At 54.3% G+C, this 15,250-nt stretch overlaps 2 protein-coding genes across 2 annotated transcripts in view; one reads left to right on the top strand and one right to left on the bottom strand.

Annotated features, from left to right (window-relative positions):
- Nucleotides 1–1,670: 1,670 nt before the first annotated feature.
- On the bottom strand, nt 1,671–8,201 carry MONBRDRAFT_35734 (uncharacterized protein; the record flags this gene model as incomplete). The annotated part of the gene is made up of 10 exons (XM_001742854.1): nt 1,671–2,067; nt 2,273–4,132; nt 4,303–4,703; nt 4,850–5,669; nt 6,238–6,411; nt 6,527–6,922; nt 7,052–7,237; nt 7,357–7,475; nt 7,830–7,893; nt 7,995–8,201. Coding segments are annotated over 10 exons (4,623 nt in total), but the record flags the coding sequence as incomplete, so codon positions are not given.
- Nucleotides 8,202–10,483: 2,282 nt separating this feature from the next.
- Nucleotides 10,484–15,250, top strand: part of MONBRDRAFT_13875 (uncharacterized protein) — a gene marked incomplete at both ends in the record, with an annotated part of 6,769 nt that continues 2,002 nt past the window's right edge. Inside the window, 18 exons of the mRNA XM_001742410.1 lie at nt 10,484–10,738; nt 10,869–10,902; nt 11,041–11,195; nt 11,270–11,405; nt 11,493–11,587; nt 11,674–11,823; nt 11,901–12,048; nt 12,138–12,220; nt 12,350–12,457; nt 12,520–12,629; nt 12,730–12,909; nt 13,164–13,216; nt 13,373–13,462; nt 13,609–13,747; nt 14,034–14,412; nt 14,457–14,531; nt 14,640–14,894; nt 14,946–15,247. Coding sequence (XP_001742462.1) covers nt 10,484–10,738; nt 10,869–10,902; nt 11,041–11,195; nt 11,270–11,405; nt 11,493–11,587; nt 11,674–11,823; nt 11,901–12,048; nt 12,138–12,220; nt 12,350–12,457; nt 12,520–12,629; nt 12,730–12,909; nt 13,164–13,216; nt 13,373–13,462; nt 13,609–13,747; nt 14,034–14,412; nt 14,457–14,531; nt 14,640–14,894; nt 14,946–15,247 — 2,747 coding nt within the window. The remainder of the gene's footprint in view (nt 10,739–10,868; nt 10,903–11,040; nt 11,196–11,269; nt 11,406–11,492; nt 11,588–11,673; nt 11,824–11,900; nt 12,049–12,137; nt 12,221–12,349; nt 12,458–12,519; nt 12,630–12,729; nt 12,910–13,163; nt 13,217–13,372; nt 13,463–13,608; nt 13,748–14,033; nt 14,413–14,456; nt 14,532–14,639; nt 14,895–14,945; nt 15,248–15,250) is intronic.

Genomic DNA, 15,250 nt, shown 5'->3' on the forward strand with positions numbered 1-15,250 from the left:
ATGATGATGATGATGATGATGATGATGATGATGATTAGGATGATGATGGCCATCCGACAAACGAGGTTGGCTTCGCCGACCGTGCCTCTCAATCATCTTGGAGAATTCGGGGAGGTGGGGGAGCAGGTCGGAAGCACAAGCAATCAAGGACAACCCACAACACAGCCGTCTCTGAAAGAGGAAGGTCCCCATTACCTTATCGCGTTGGTCAGTTCAAAACAATGGTCAGGCTTTCACGGGGAATCGTGCGGTCGGCGGTCATCTCATGCGCCGCACACACACACACAACGGCAGACCAAGACCATGCTCAAGAAGCTTCGGAAAGAAACTTTTCAGCCGTCAGGAAGCAGGTGATCCTGCATCTCATAAGACTGCCTTGCACCTTTTTGTCCTGTTGCTTGAGGACACGAATCAGCAGGACCCAGTGCACATGCCAGATCCCTCTCCTCCTTCCTTCTCAGCCACCTACTCCTCCTTAGTCGCCTACTCCTCTGTTCTTTAAAGACGATGATGGTAAGCTGTGCTACGGATCCTGCGACCAACTCACCGTTTTGCACGGATTTGTTGAAAGTTGGGCTATGGGCAGCACGTGTAAGCACTCATCGGTAGAGGTCGCCAAACCGGCTTTTGAGGGACTCGTGCGTTCGGTTCTGCCGACACCCACATAAAGTGGCCTCTCCACTCTCCTGGGCTCAAGCGTGCCATGTTTGTTCGTGATCAACCGACACCGAGGACGCCGAACTTGGTGCGCATCAGTCTCCTACTGATGTGGGTCTTCCACTCCGTAGGAGCGCAGGGTTGGCGACACACACACACACAGACCACAAAGCACCACGACGGATGTGACGCGGTCGAGTGGTCCAAAGTGTCCTCCTCCATCGCATCGTCCTTCGTCATCGTGCCAAAACAACGGTTGCCCCTCGCCAAAGATCGTGCTCCGGATAGATGGATGACCGCAATGCCAACTGGCGCTTGGCGCATGCTGAAAGCAGAGCGTTGTCCCAAGTCCATCTCAACTCGACCCAATACGCCCGTCGAGCCTCACTAGATCCCTCATCTTTTCCAATTATTCTGCCAAAATCATCGACATCCACCCCGCCCTGTCGCTTCAACGGATCTTTCCCCCTTTTTGAGCTCGACTACATCGACGCGCCTGTTTCCAACCAAATCGGTCTCTCCTCATTTCAGACGAACCTACAACGAGATACAGTGTCGATTGTTTGACCCCCCATCCGAGCGGTCTCAGTAATACACCTCGAAGGAAGCTGCCAAGGACAACGGGGGCATCAAGGCGTGGAACACATGACACAAACGCCTCCCGCTTTGTCGGCACATGTGAAGGGCTTCAGCATCAACCAGACAGGCAGGCGGGGGGTGCGCGGCACCCGCCATTATCAACACGACAAGCTCATGCGGGAGGCAGGACCAAGAGGGGCGACATGAGACAGGAGGCCAGGGTCGGTTTTCCTGGAAACCAGGCTAATGATGTCACGACACATCCACCATGTATAAATGGCATCCGAGACGCTTGGATGCGCAGGCACTTCCAAAAGCTTTCAAGGGGATCAAAAGCATTCGACGATGGCCATGCGTGGGGTGGCACACACCCACCGGCGAATGAAAGAAAATCTAATGGCTAGGGGGTGACGCGGGCATAGACTGGGACTCGGCGGTCGTGGAAATGCTAAACGTAGGCAAATCTGCTTGCTCCAAGGCCGGCAATTGCCCTGGAAGCGAATGCACGCTCCCATACATCGAGCCAAAGTGGCTCGCCGTAGGAGGTGCGACCACCATGAACGGCTGCTGCAACGTATCCAAGGCCACGTCTGCCACCGGCGACACGGGGGACAGCACGGCTGCAGAGGGCGATGGCCCAGCTGCTGCTGAAGCTGGAGCCGATGGCGGAGGTGATGTGCTGGACATGGCTGGCAGAGGAGATGGCGATGGCGGAACAGAGCTGGGCGCCTCCATCTCCGGGAAAATTTCAGATAACAGACCAGGCAAAAAGGCGTGCACCCGATGCCAGGTCATGTCCCACAAGTTATGAGAGCCTACCATTGCCCCGGGCTACCATCAAATGCCCCACAAAAAGCGATGCGTTAGAGACGCGCCAAAGTAGGCCAAGTGAAAGCCAGGCCGGCCGCACTTGTTCAGGTAGTTGCACACACACACACACACACACACACACACACACACACACACACACACACACACACACACACACACACATCAAGCCCAAATGGTGGTCGGGAGTGCAACAACGGGACTGTACCTTGAGAATGTCGGCACTCTTCATCACATTCAAAATATTCTTGAGACGCTCCGGCACATACTCAATCAGCTCCATCTGCCCCGTAGATACAAACTTGTCAAAGAGGTCAAGCATAAGCTGCCACAGCTGGATAAACTGCTCGCTATCCTCCATCAACGCCTCCAGGTGCTGCAAAAACACCTTGCTGGCCAGTCCACACGCACGCGAACCAAGCTCCTCCAGCGCGCCGGTGCGCAGCTTTTCGTTGCTCAAAAGAAGCTTGCGCATGAGGTCAAAAACCACAATGTGGAAGCAGCGGTGCCAGTTGGCCGGTGAGAGATGCAGCAAATCCGGCGCCAACAAGAAACGGTTCAACGTGGCAAACGCCAGCTGCCAGATGCTCGAGTGATGATGCAGGACCAAGGATGCCACGCTCATGAGCAGTGGCTGCCAGCATTCCACCCAAAGTTGATCCGCCACGCTCTGAGGGTCCACGCCTTGCCGGTCCTCGGGCAGGAAGGCCCCCATCACATTGGTGTACAGGTGTTGGATAAGATCCAAAACGCGCAAGCCCAGCAAGGGCGGTGGTGCCCCTGATCGACTCGTGCTAGAGCCAGACACGTTGCTTGCCGTCTCCAATGTATTGCTTCCAGTCACTGAGGCACCTGCCACCAGGCCATTGGCCCCTGCCCGTCGACCCACCGATTGTACAAGAGGCAAGCCAGAGGCATCGTTGGCCAGCAATTGCGCACACAGTACAAGTGTTTCTACTAGGCCCGGCAGCGACTCTCCCGTAATGACCTTGCGGTCGTTGACCACGAGGTTGACAATGTCCAACGCCACCGCCATCTGATTGGTTCCCGTCAGTGTGCGATGCAAAAGGTGAAAGAGCGTCGGCCAGCATCGATGCGTATTCAGCACCGCCGTGTGCTGCTCGACAATTTGTTTCAGAGCACATGCGCACTGCAGCGCCACGCCACCGCGCTCCAGGCGCAGCAGTGGGTCCAAGTCCTTCAGGCGGTCCGTGGCACGCGACTGCAGGGGCTCGCGACTCATCAGGCGCAGAAGGAGGCGCAGCTGCGAGACCACGGCTCGCTCATACAGCAACGAGTCATCGGGCGCCGACGTCAAAATGGATTGCAGATGCAGCGTCACCTTGGTCCACAACATGTCCGAGCGATCCTTGTTGCGGAGCACCACCTGGCACAGCTGCTCCAAAAAGAAGATGGCCGCCGTTTCATTGTAAGCGTAGGTGACCTGCTCGGCCTGGACGGCACTATGTGAATAGTAAATCAACACGTCCACCATTGTATCGAGCGAATGCCCAGGTAGGGTGCTGCTCTCCTCCAACAGGGCCTGAAGCTGGCAAGCCTCCACTTGCTTAAGTGCACGCTGCGGCGCCCGCATGTGACGGGGCTCAGGTTCGGACCGTGACGTAGACTCGCCACCGAATAGACTAAAAGAGAAGAAAGATGACACATTGGAAACAGCAGCGGCCTGTTGCTGGACCACCAAGTTGCGCACACCACTGGGATCGGCAAAGTCGAAGAGCTGGCTCAAATCGTCGGGTAGAATTTGCGAGTACACAAAGCCGCGAATGATCATGAAGAGCTCCTTCCACGAGTCGCGCAAGAGCTCGCCATAAGCACTAGCCAGCTTGAAGGCATACTTGACAGCCACCTGAGCATCGGGAGCATGGGCCAAGAGCCCAACCAGTTGTGGCGAATTGGGCACAGTCCCATTCTCCGTTTCCAACATCTCGTTAAAGCGGGTGCGCTGACACAGCGCCACAACCAACGCATCAAGGCCCGCGCTATGCTGAAAGCGCGAGCAGAGCTGGCCAGCTAATAAAAAGTCCTCAGCCAAGCGCTCCAAGATACCCTGCGTAGCCCGATACAAGGGAAAAAAAAAAAAAAGAACAGACAATCAGATGAGGATTGGAAGTATTAAACCAAACCACCCTCAAAGGTAGATGCCACCTCCAGGGTGTCCAGGAAACCGTGCGCCCCAAAGCTTCCTGCTGAGGCTTTCCCGCCCTTGACTTGACGTACCACTTCGCGCTCGCAATCGTCAAAGAGTTCGAACAGAGCTGATGATGCCTGCGGCCACAAGAGCTGGAAGAGCACGCGCCCGTACTCGGGGTGGGCGCGCGTTGAAGCCAGCTGCGAAGCTCGCTGCTGGCTGCGGCGAACCAAGCACTGCCACTCGTATTCTTCGCGCTGGTCTGCGTGCTCCTCCGGCAAAACAATTTCATGAGTGCGGATGTTGTTGTAGATGCGCTCGAGAAATTCGCGGGGAAAGTTTTCCTTGTTGTTCAGGCCACGTTGGTTGATCAAAAAGTCTTCCAGCTTCATGGGGCGCTTGTTCTTGGGATTGTGTTGATCCACGTTGAGGAGGATGATGGCGAATCCCAAAATAAAGGCAGCATCACAATCAGCGACGACGTGCTCGCCTAAGAATTGGCAGGCAAGAGTAGAGTGTATGTGTGAGCGAACTCGACCCGTGGACTGACACGATGAAGGACTGTCTGCAGCAAGACCAAGCAAAACGAGCGACGAGCACGAGTGCCGGCACAAATCATGAAGAACGGCAACCTACCAACATAAGACGCATGCCAGTGAGCCGTGAAGGCTTCAACAATGCGCTCAATCTGCTGGGCTTCGCCCGGCAGGCGGAAGGTGGACATGAGAGCACGCATGCCCTCATCAATGCTGAGTTGGCTGACATCAAAGGTTTGGACAAAGGCCGTCATCAAATCTTTGTTCTTGAGTGTGCCCAGATACTCTCCGATCATGGCCTTGTCCAGGTTGGGTACGGAGCGCAGAAAGGCCGCAATTTGGTGGAGGTCGGTTGATTTCGACAGCAGCCCCTTCTCCTGCAAAAATGCAATGCCCTTGGAGGGCTTCTTGTTGAATAGCTCGATGCCTTCGTGAAGGAGTCGCTTGCGCTCCAGCTGCTGTGCCAGCATATTGACGGGCGTCAATGTGGCTGGTGTCACATCAGGTGATTCAAACGAGGGTAGAGCTACCACGTTGTCGTCTTGCGCCAAGCCTGGTGGGAGATGGGGGGCGGTCCACAAAGGTTTAAATCGAGATGAGAACGATGGTATACAGCGAGCATCGATGGGATTCGATCTGGTGGAAAAGGAGATGTGAAATTCACCTTCTGTGGTGGGCACATGAGTCAAGTCGCGAAGCGGCGCGAACAAGGCCTCGAGTGCGAGGAGGCGGGAAGACGGGGTGCCTACATCCGCCTTGGTGTGCTTGACGAGAAAATCAAACAGCGGTTTGCAGAGCTCGTCACAAAACAGATTGTAGTCAAAATTCAGAAGCAGGTCCGAGGCAAAAGAAGGCAGGCGCAAAAGCTCGAGGAGGAACTCGATGGTCAACTCAAGATGTTCGCCTGACTCGTATTGACGCTGGCGGGAGTGGGCAGCAGGTCAGCCAGCAGCATGGTGCAATAGGGCGCTTAGCAAAACAAAAAAAAAAAAAAACAACAAGAAGAAGAAGAAGAAGAAGAAGAAGAAGAAGAAGAAGAAGAAGAAGAAGAAGAAGAAGAACATGAAGAACATGAAGAACATGAAGAAGAACAAGAAGAAGAAGAAGAACAACAACAACAAGAAGAAGAAGAACAAGAAGAACAAGAAGAACAAGAAGAACAAGAAGAAGTAGATTTAGTGGAAGAATCGAGAGGAAGGCATCACCGACACAGCACACTAACCTCAGTCAGGAATGAAATGGTCTTAAAAATTTGAAACTTCATGCCATGCCCCTGCGCTTCGAAAAGGAGGAAGAGGACACGCAGTGCTTGGTTGACCAATTCTGGTGACTCGTGTGTCAACAATCCCAACAAAGCCCGACACAGCTCGTCTTTGGCCATCTAGAGTGGCACGCAGCAGGCAGGCAGATGAGTTTCAAGAAGACGATCAATGAAGAAAGTATAGGCGAGGTTAAAAGATCATTCGGAGTGAGCTGGCCATGCAATACCTTGAGCAACGATGGGGCAAGATGCAATGCGTCCACACCAGTCTCCATGGCCACGAGTAGCAGATCAAGGCCCAGCATGATCTGAGTGGATGTGTTTTGTCGATCACTGGGGTTGATCAACGATACGAGGAAACGCAAGAGTTCGATCACGCAACGCACACCATAGGGGCGGAGCTGATGCAGGGATGGACACAGCAAGACAGGGTTGTAAAATGAGCGGTGGGTGATTGGTAAAAAAAAAAGGGGGGGGGAGAGCTCGACCTGGTGCGCAATGGATCAGGGGCCTCACCATGTCGTGTTCGGAGCTCTGTGTCTTGACAGGTGTTTCAAAGCGGACGCCACGAGCGTTTAAACGCATGCCGGCTTGTTTGCGGCCAACAGCTGGCGAGGCCATTGCGCTGTGCGGGGCAGCAGCACTTGGCTCCGAGGGTGGAGCCAGAGCGATGGTGTGATCCCCCGAAGCGGCATCAGTTTCACTTTGTTGTGCCTCGGTTGCATCTGTAAAAATGCTACCATCGACCGCCGTGGCGGCAGCGGCAGCGGCGGAGCCATCGACTTGCTCTTGGGGTGAGTCGCCCTCTTCAGCAGGCGGCGGCAACAGGTCATGTGTGCGGACTTCGGAAGTTGAACGGTGCAGGTGGTGCCGCATGCTTGATTCCAAATCTTGTTCCTCTTCCTCATCACCCTATCCCATTCCAGCAGTATAGATGAGCGACTCGCGAGGCCGGATGGGGACGGAAAAACGACGGAGCTCGTGCGAGTCTCGCCGCTGAAGGGCAAATTGGAAGCAAGGTGGTGGTCACATAACACATACGGGAAGATGTTCAAGATTGCCAAAGAGGTGGACTGTCATGGCCACCAACGTGGCTTCGGACTGTTGTCGCAGCAGCTCGCTCAGGCGTGACTCAAAGCAGATGCGAAAACAAGACTGCATGACCTCACAGGCACTTTCGTTGGACAAAAGTCGTCCCACTGGGTGTAAAAGCAGGGCTCGCAGCACCTGGCACCGGAAGACCGAAAGAGAAAAAGAGCCACGATCATCAGGCCATGGGTGACTTGGGGCATTTTAGCTTTTGCCTTTCTAGGAAAGGGGATACTTGAATCAAACGAGCTACGCACCTCAAGAATGCGCATGAGCACAACTTCGTCCACGGCAAGATCAGTGCCAACAAATTTGGCATGAGTGACGGCATCTGCCAGGTTCTCCACGGCCGTGGACGCATTGCTCGCTGTCTCATCTGCCGAAGGACATAGACAAGAGCGACCCGGCAGGCATTGGTGATTGGTGTTGGATGTCAGCACTGTGCATCGCAGAGGTGTCCGCCCTTGGCACGAACCAATCAAATTGTAGATGATGAGTTTGTGCAGCGTTAGGAGAGCAGCGCCGGTCACGGGACCGGTGGTGGAATCTGAGCGCACGACCTCGAGGAAGGGCGCCAAGACAGCCTCCAAGCCGACATCCTCCAAGGCTAGTCGGGGATGAGCGCGGTTTGCATGAGATAAGAGCAAGGCATGGTGGGATGCAAAGGGATGTCGAGATGTTGAGAGTAGACGCAAGCATAGGCCTTCCATCAAAAAAGGAAGGTGCCTACCTTCAGCGGCCAAGAGTCGACGCTTCAAGACGCCGAATTGCTGCAAAAGTGGATTCTTGGCCTCCTGAGACAGAAAGCCACGTCAGTTGAGGAGTGTAGACGGGTGGGGCGTAGACAGAGGCAGAGGCATTCGAGCGCTGGGCAAGGCACATGTTCCCTGCGTACCTCATAACCGCTGTGAACGATGCGTGAGCCCTGCTTGATCTGGGCGACCAGTGCGGAAAGCTCGCCGAGCACCACAAACAGGCCATTACAGGAAGGCATGTCGAAGGTGCCAGGCATGGACACACTGGTCGCAAGACCTCTGGCAATCGCAGTCTTTGAAAGCTTGAGCCGCTGTGGGATGGTGCGTGATCGGGTTCGTGGCGCCATGCCGACCAGAGCCACATGAGCAAGTGGGCAGCGGGGGTTCAAAACCAGAAGCGAGACCGATGGTGAAACGAGGTAAAGGCCCGAGAGTCTGAGCTCTCCTGACTGGGGCGCCAACGGGGCTGGACACGTTTGCCAGCATGGCACGTCGCGCTGGCAGCTGGAATGCCGCCAGCGCGACACACTCATGGTCGCCAGCACGACACATTGAGCATGTGGAATACAAACATACCGTCGCTTCTGCCTCGGCCTCCGTCAATCTCAAGTCAGAGCCAATCAACTCAGGATCAATGGCAGCGGCAGAAGAAGAAGTGCAGGAAGAGGAGGAGGAGGAGGAGGAGGAGGAGGATACAAGGGGACGGCGACGATAGCCGAGCTCCCTCCTCCTAATTAGCAAAACGACACACAGCGAGAGAGAGAGAGAGACAGAGAGAGAGACAGAGAGAGACAGAGACAGAGAGAGACAGAGAGAGACAGAGACAGAGACAGAGACAGAGAGAGAGAGACAGACAGACAGACAGACAGAGAGACAGACAGACAGACAGACAGACAGACAGAGAGACAGACAGACAGACAGACAGACAGACAGACAGACAGACAGACAGACAAAGAGAGAGAGACAAAGAGAGAGACAGAGACAGAGACAGAGACAGACAGAGAGAGAGACAGAGAGAGAGACAGAGACAGAGACAGAGAGACAGACAGGGAGAGAGACAGAGCCAGAGAGAGAGACAGAGACAGAGAAGAGAGACAGAGAGATTTAGAGAGCGAGAGTCAGAGAGAGAGAGAGAGAGACAGAAACAGAGATACAGAGAAGAGGGGAAACAAAGGCAACAGAGGCAGCGACTGAGAGAGAGAGAGAGAAGGAGGCAAGGCAGAGATGGGGATGGAGCCTCGCTTTGAGTGTGTTGACTATTCCGCGTCAAGAGTAGCGCGTGTCGAGGCGTAGTTGTGCCGCGGCAGGTCATATGTTGGAGCCGGCGCGCGATAAGGAGGCCGAGTCGAGTCTGGCTGCCTTCATTCCATTGTTATGGGAGACTTGCATGCCTTTGCAAAAGAGCTGACATCCCAACTTGGCCGTCGCCTCGGGTGCTGTCTTCAAGTCATCCATTGCGGGCCGACAGAACTGGCTAGATAACATCCTGGCGTGGCATGGCCAGCGTTGAGCCAAAGGTGGGCTTCACTGCCCATGCCCACGTCCTTGCCTGCAATCAACCAACCAGTGGGGCTGCCGTTTCTGCCCCCGCAGCAGCAACGCCCGTGTTCAGACGGACAGTTGGTAGCGAGCCGTGCCTTTGCGCTAGCTTGCGCTGGCGCTTCACTCGATTCGACAATCATTATAAAGGTATTTTTCATCGTTGAACAATTTGATTTAATATATGGACAAGCAGTTATTCCAGATTTGGAGCAGGCGCAACACAGTCGACGCTCTCATAACACAAAGTACACATTTGTATTCACTATCTTGCACTTCATACACCTATACAAATACATAAACTCGTTTTTATGCAGCACGAACCCTCCCCGTGGTCCCTTGCTCATTCCTCTGACAAGACCACAAACAGCTGCCCCGTTAAAAACACCTGTTGCAAAGGACTGTTGATCGCCCACAGCCCGGTTAATGTAGCCCGTTTTCAAGTTGTTGCTGTTTTATAGGGCGGCGCTGTAGAACTTTGTGCAGTGGCAGTTGCTGTTTGACGGTGAGCTTTGGTCGACCTGTTCCCGACACTCGCCGAGTGGGGGCACCCTCCGCGCGACGGCTGCTCCTCACACTGCGACGGCTGCGCCTGCTTTGTCACGGGATCTGACCCGCCTTTTACCCAGTTCCCTTGGGCCTGACTGTGTCAGTCTGTGCTCAAGTCTAGCCTCGTTTGTGTCCACCCCACGCCGCCCCCTTGTAGACGCCGGCTCGGTTTCAGCTGGACCGACCTCCTGCGGCGGCGGAAGCCAGGCTGCGTACCATCTGCCCTCACCTTGGCTTCTTGATAAGCTCAAGCGGCCATCACTGAAGCGTTCAACTGGGAACTGGCCACCGGCCACCCGCCACCCAAAACAAACACGGGGTGCGGCCGTAGTGTTCCGATGCAACCCTTTCAAAGGCCCGCCCACCCCAAAATACACAGTCTCACGCCAGCCCGCCGCCTTGTTGCATTCGTGCGATTTCGATAGGCGCGGCGGCCTCCACTTCTAAAGTGGCTGAAAAATTCCTTGCCACCCTTCGACAACGGCCCTTCGACTGCCTATGAGATCCACGGATCAGGTCCTTTCGCTTCTGCCCCGTCAACATGTCGTCCGTCAAGGTGGCTGTGCGTTGCCGGCCCTTCAACTCGCGCGAAAAGGGTCGTAGCGCCAAGTGCATCATTGAAATGCAAAACAACAGCACACGCATCATCAACCCAGCCACAGGCAAGCCCAATACATTTGCCTTTGACTTTTCCCACTGGAGCCATGACACCGCCGACAGCCATTTTGCTACCCAAGATCAGGTCTATAAAGACCTTGGCGTCGAAATGCTTGAACACGCCTTTGAGGGCTACAACGTCGGTTGATCTTGCTCCCTCGTCTTCGCCATCTCGACCCTGCTCGTTTTCCCCCGCTGACAATGCCTGCACCGTGCAACCTGGGTTCCAACCACCACGCCACGTCACGCCACTCGCGATGTCCCGCTAGGTTTGCATTTTTGCCTACGGTCAAACCGGTGCCGGTACGCGGTGTCTCATGCTCGCATACCCACACTGTTCCAGCTTTCGCCGTATTCAACACTCCATCTGTCGCCATTCAAACTGCCTCAAGTCACGAAACATGGCCCGCTTTCCTCACACCACATGTGTGCTGCCCACAGGCAAATCTTTTACCATGATGGGAGCTCCCGAGCCAGACATGCAGGGCATTATTCCTCGCTTGTGTCGCGATCTCTTTGAACGCACTGCTGAAACGTCTGATGAGAACACCACTTTCTCCGTCGAAGTCAGCTACCTTGAAATTTACAACGAAAAGGTTGGATCTCCTTATTCCAAGGCGATGCAAGACTGGCCACCCACAGGTCACTCATCGAACACAACGTCCGGCAGGTCCGCGACCTTCTCAACCCACGCTCCTCGGGGAACCTGCGCGTTCGTGAGCATCCCATCCTGGGGCCCTACGTCGAAGACTTGACCAAGCTGGTGGTCAGCAGCTATGAGGACATCAATCAGCTCATGGACGAAGGTACCGTCGGGCTGCGTGCATGCATGCAGTTCTCGCTTCGACTGTGCACCTCACACGCATCACACGCACCTGCCTCGACATGCGCAGGCAACAAGGCTCGTACCGTGGCCTCCACGAACATGAATGCCACCTCCTCGCGAAGCCATGCCGTTTTCTCCCTCGTCTTCACTCAAAGAACCTCGGTATATCCCGCACCTTGCGATGCTCATGTCTCCACGCTGAGCAAACAGGTACCGACGGCGCTCACCTTTGAAACACCCCATATTAGGTTCCCAATTCTGACGTGGTTACGGAAAAGCAAAGCAAGATCAGTCTCGTCGACTTGGCTGGATCTGAGCGAGCGGATTCGACTGGCGCCACGGGTAAACGCCTCAAAGAAGGTGCCAACATCAACAAATCTCTGACCACTCTTGGCAAGGTCAGCTTCAGACCCGTCTTGCCCGCTTTCGGCCATGTTAAGCCAGCTGACTCACTGTCGCCCTTGCCTGACGTCAGGTCATCTCCGCCCTCGCTGAAGTGTCCGACCCCAGCAAGAAACGCAAAAACAAGTCGAGTCAAGATTACATCCCATATCGTGATTCGGCCTTGACTTGGCTCTTGCGAGAGAATCTGGGTGGCAATTCTAAAACCGCCATGGTTGCTGGTGCGTCAAACACCTTGCGCCTCGGAGACGGATCCATGGCACCTTTGCCCACGCGATGATGTATTAACCTCCCGATTTGCTCCTTGCAGCCGTCAGTCCTGCTGATATCAACTATGATGAGACACTCTCCACCCTTCGTTATGCAGATCGTGCCAAGCAGATTGTGTGCAAGGTGGGTTTTGTTGTTTTGTCTTTTGTTTCTGCTTGTGTTTGTGTTTCCGTCTGATCATATCAGCCCCCATTGGGTGGATCAAGTTGCGCACGCTAGCCCGCTCCTCACCCCCATGTTCACCCTGCCTAGGCTATTGTCAACGAAGATCCAAATGCCAAAATGATCCGGGAATTGCGCGAAGAAGTGGCTCGTCTCAAGTCACAAATGACGGTCTGTGACTACCACTCCAAGCCCTTTGTTTGACTGCTTTGAAAAAAAAAAACGGCCCAAGGCACCTTAACTCACCCGGACTTGTCCAGAGCGGCGTTGCAATGCCTAGCGCTGATGAGCAAGAAGCGGCCGAGGAGCTGCGGACGTCAGAAAAGCTTATGAAAGAACTCAATGAGACTTGGGAGGAGAAAAAGGCCCGGTGCGTAGGCGTGAGCTGGTCGACACGCAAGCCCTCCTCTGGACTAGCCACACTCACGTCCTCGCGGGTGTTTCTGGACTGCTCGCTGGCCTTGATGCAGCACTGAGGTCATCCGCAAGGAGCGTGAAGAGTCACTCAAGGAAATGGGTATCGCTGTGAAGGAGGATGGCAATACGGTGGGCATTTTCTCCCCACAGAAAGCCCCGCATTTGGTCAACCTCAACGAAGACCCCCTGATGTCCGAGCTGCTGCTCTACTACATTCTGCCTGGTGAAACACGGTAAGAGCACGCTGATATTTGTCTTTGGGCTTGTGGTCGACTCATCCCCCCCTCTTTCTTCTTCTTCTTCTTCTTCTTCTTCTTCTTCTTCTTCTTCTTCTTCTTCTTCTCTCTTTCTTTCTCTCTCTCTCTCTCTCTCTCTCTCTCTCTCTCTCTCTCTCTCTCTCTCGTGCATAAGCTTCTGTTACTCGCCTTGCCTCGCACCTTGACTCATGATTCATACCATCCATGCTGGGACCCGAATCTCTGTGCAGCGTGGGTTGTGGCGATGAGGGCATCAAAGTGGACATCGTTTTAAGCGGCGAAGGTATGTGGGCCATGCACGTGCAGCACTGCGTCCCGCCCCCGGTGATCATGTCGACTGCACTTGTGCCCGTGTGGTATCGGTTTCGCTTTTGCCGCCAAGCATTGACCATGGCTCTTTGTCGTGTTCTCCTAATTTCAACAATGGACCCAACGATAGGTATTCAGCCCATGCACTGCACCTTTGAGAACAAAGACGAAATCGTGTTCTTGACCCCCGAGGGCGAGAACACCAAATGCTACATCAACGGTATGCCTGGCTTGCAGAGCACTCTCAGAGAACTCGCCTTTGATTCCATTGTGATAGCACCATTTTTTTTTTTTTTTTTTTTTTTTTTTTTTTTTTTTGTCCTTCTGGCATTCTTACGAACCTTGTTTTCAAACCCGCTGTGGCAGGCGAGGAAGTGAAGGAGCGAACGCAATTGCGCACGGGCAGTCGCTTAATTTTGGGCAGCCACCACGTCTTTCGCTTTAACAACCCCGAGGAAGCCAAGATGCTGCGCGCCTCAAAAAAGAATTCGCAGGTCGGACATGTGTGCCATGCGAAACAACAATTTTGAACCCGTGCGGAGCCGCGCAATCCTCACCAAGCTTGATTGTTTTGCGTGTGTTAGGACACATCGACCCCGGCATCTGCCCCTGCTACCCCAGCGGCAGCTGGCGGCTCCCATGTCCTATCGCAACTCTCTGACTGGCAAGTGGCCCAGGAAGAGCTGCGTGTCAAGCAAAATCAGCTCATCAAGCAGAACATGTTTGAGTTTGAAAATGTGAGAGGCTCGCATGTTGACTCATGTGACTCAAACCTGCACGTTAAGGGCCAGTGCACATCATGCCCACGCTCACGAATGCGGCTTCGCCCTGCTCGCTTCTGTAATTCCAAATCAGTCGGTCAACTCGCAAAGCCAGGAAATGGAGAAGCGAGTTGTTGAACTCGAAGCCATCCTTGAGCGGGAGCGCGAGGCAGCAGAGCAACAGTTACGCAAGCAACGCGAAGAATATGAGGCGCGCATGCGTGACGCCAGCACCCTGTTCCACGAAGAGGACGATGAGGCTGGCGGTGCATCTGCCGCTGAGCCCGTACATTGGAGTGAACGGTGCGCTTTCATGACTCATCACCTCTCCTCACCTGCATTCCCAGCATGCATGCGTTGGCGATCTCGTGCGGGGAGCAAGCACGGCACTTATGGTCAGCATGATGCTGTGGCTTCTTTGAACCAAATAGGCAACGTTATTGCGCACAAAAGGCCTGGGATAAGTGGGTGCTTTACCGCGGCCATTCATTGCGCGACGAGCTTTATGCAGCTGCTGCCTTGATTAAAGTCGGTATCATCGTCTTGCGAACCCATCCGCCACCGGAACCCCACCCCCTGGTGCTATAAGCATAGCTCGCGCACTGGCCTTGCTCAACGGGAAACCTTTGCTTGCAGGAGGCAAATATTTACGCTGTTGAGCTCAACAAGAGCCCGCAATTCCAATTTGCCATGACGTCACGCACACCGTTCCTACCAGGCGAAGACTTGGAGCAGCACCTGGCTATCGAAGTGAGTCTGATGGCGCCCAACCAATTCAAGGGTGGTGCACAACACTTATCCTTGCTTATCTTCATATCTTGCTTAGGTGACGGATCGAGAAACGCAACAAGTCATTTCAATATGGAGCTTTCCCAAGTTCAAACAGGCATTGTTTGACATGAAGGACTTTTACCACTCCACTATTGGCCAAGCCCCCGCTAGCGTCGCAGGAGGTATGACACACATTCCCAGCCAGCCTGGCCAGACTTCGTCAACATTCCACATCACTTACATGCTCTTGGTGCCTGGGTAGACCCTTTCCCTTCCAAGGTCGGCTGGTTCCAGGTCTTGGGTCGCACCTTTGTGTCTCTGCGCAATCTCCTCTTCAACGTGCCAGTCGAGCACAAGTTGGCCATTGTCACCGATGACGGCAAACTGGCAGGCCATTTGCGCGTCTTGATTCAGCCCAACCAAATGATAAAAACCTTGATCAATCTGGTACCTCGGCCATTGACTTGTCCAACGTT

Source organism: Monosiga brevicollis, genomic scaffold (assembly GCF_000002865.3).
Source record: "Monosiga brevicollis MX1 MONBRscaffold_2 genomic scaffold, whole genome shotgun sequence".
Lineage (NCBI taxonomy): Eukaryota > Choanoflagellata > Craspedida > Salpingoecidae > Monosiga > Monosiga brevicollis.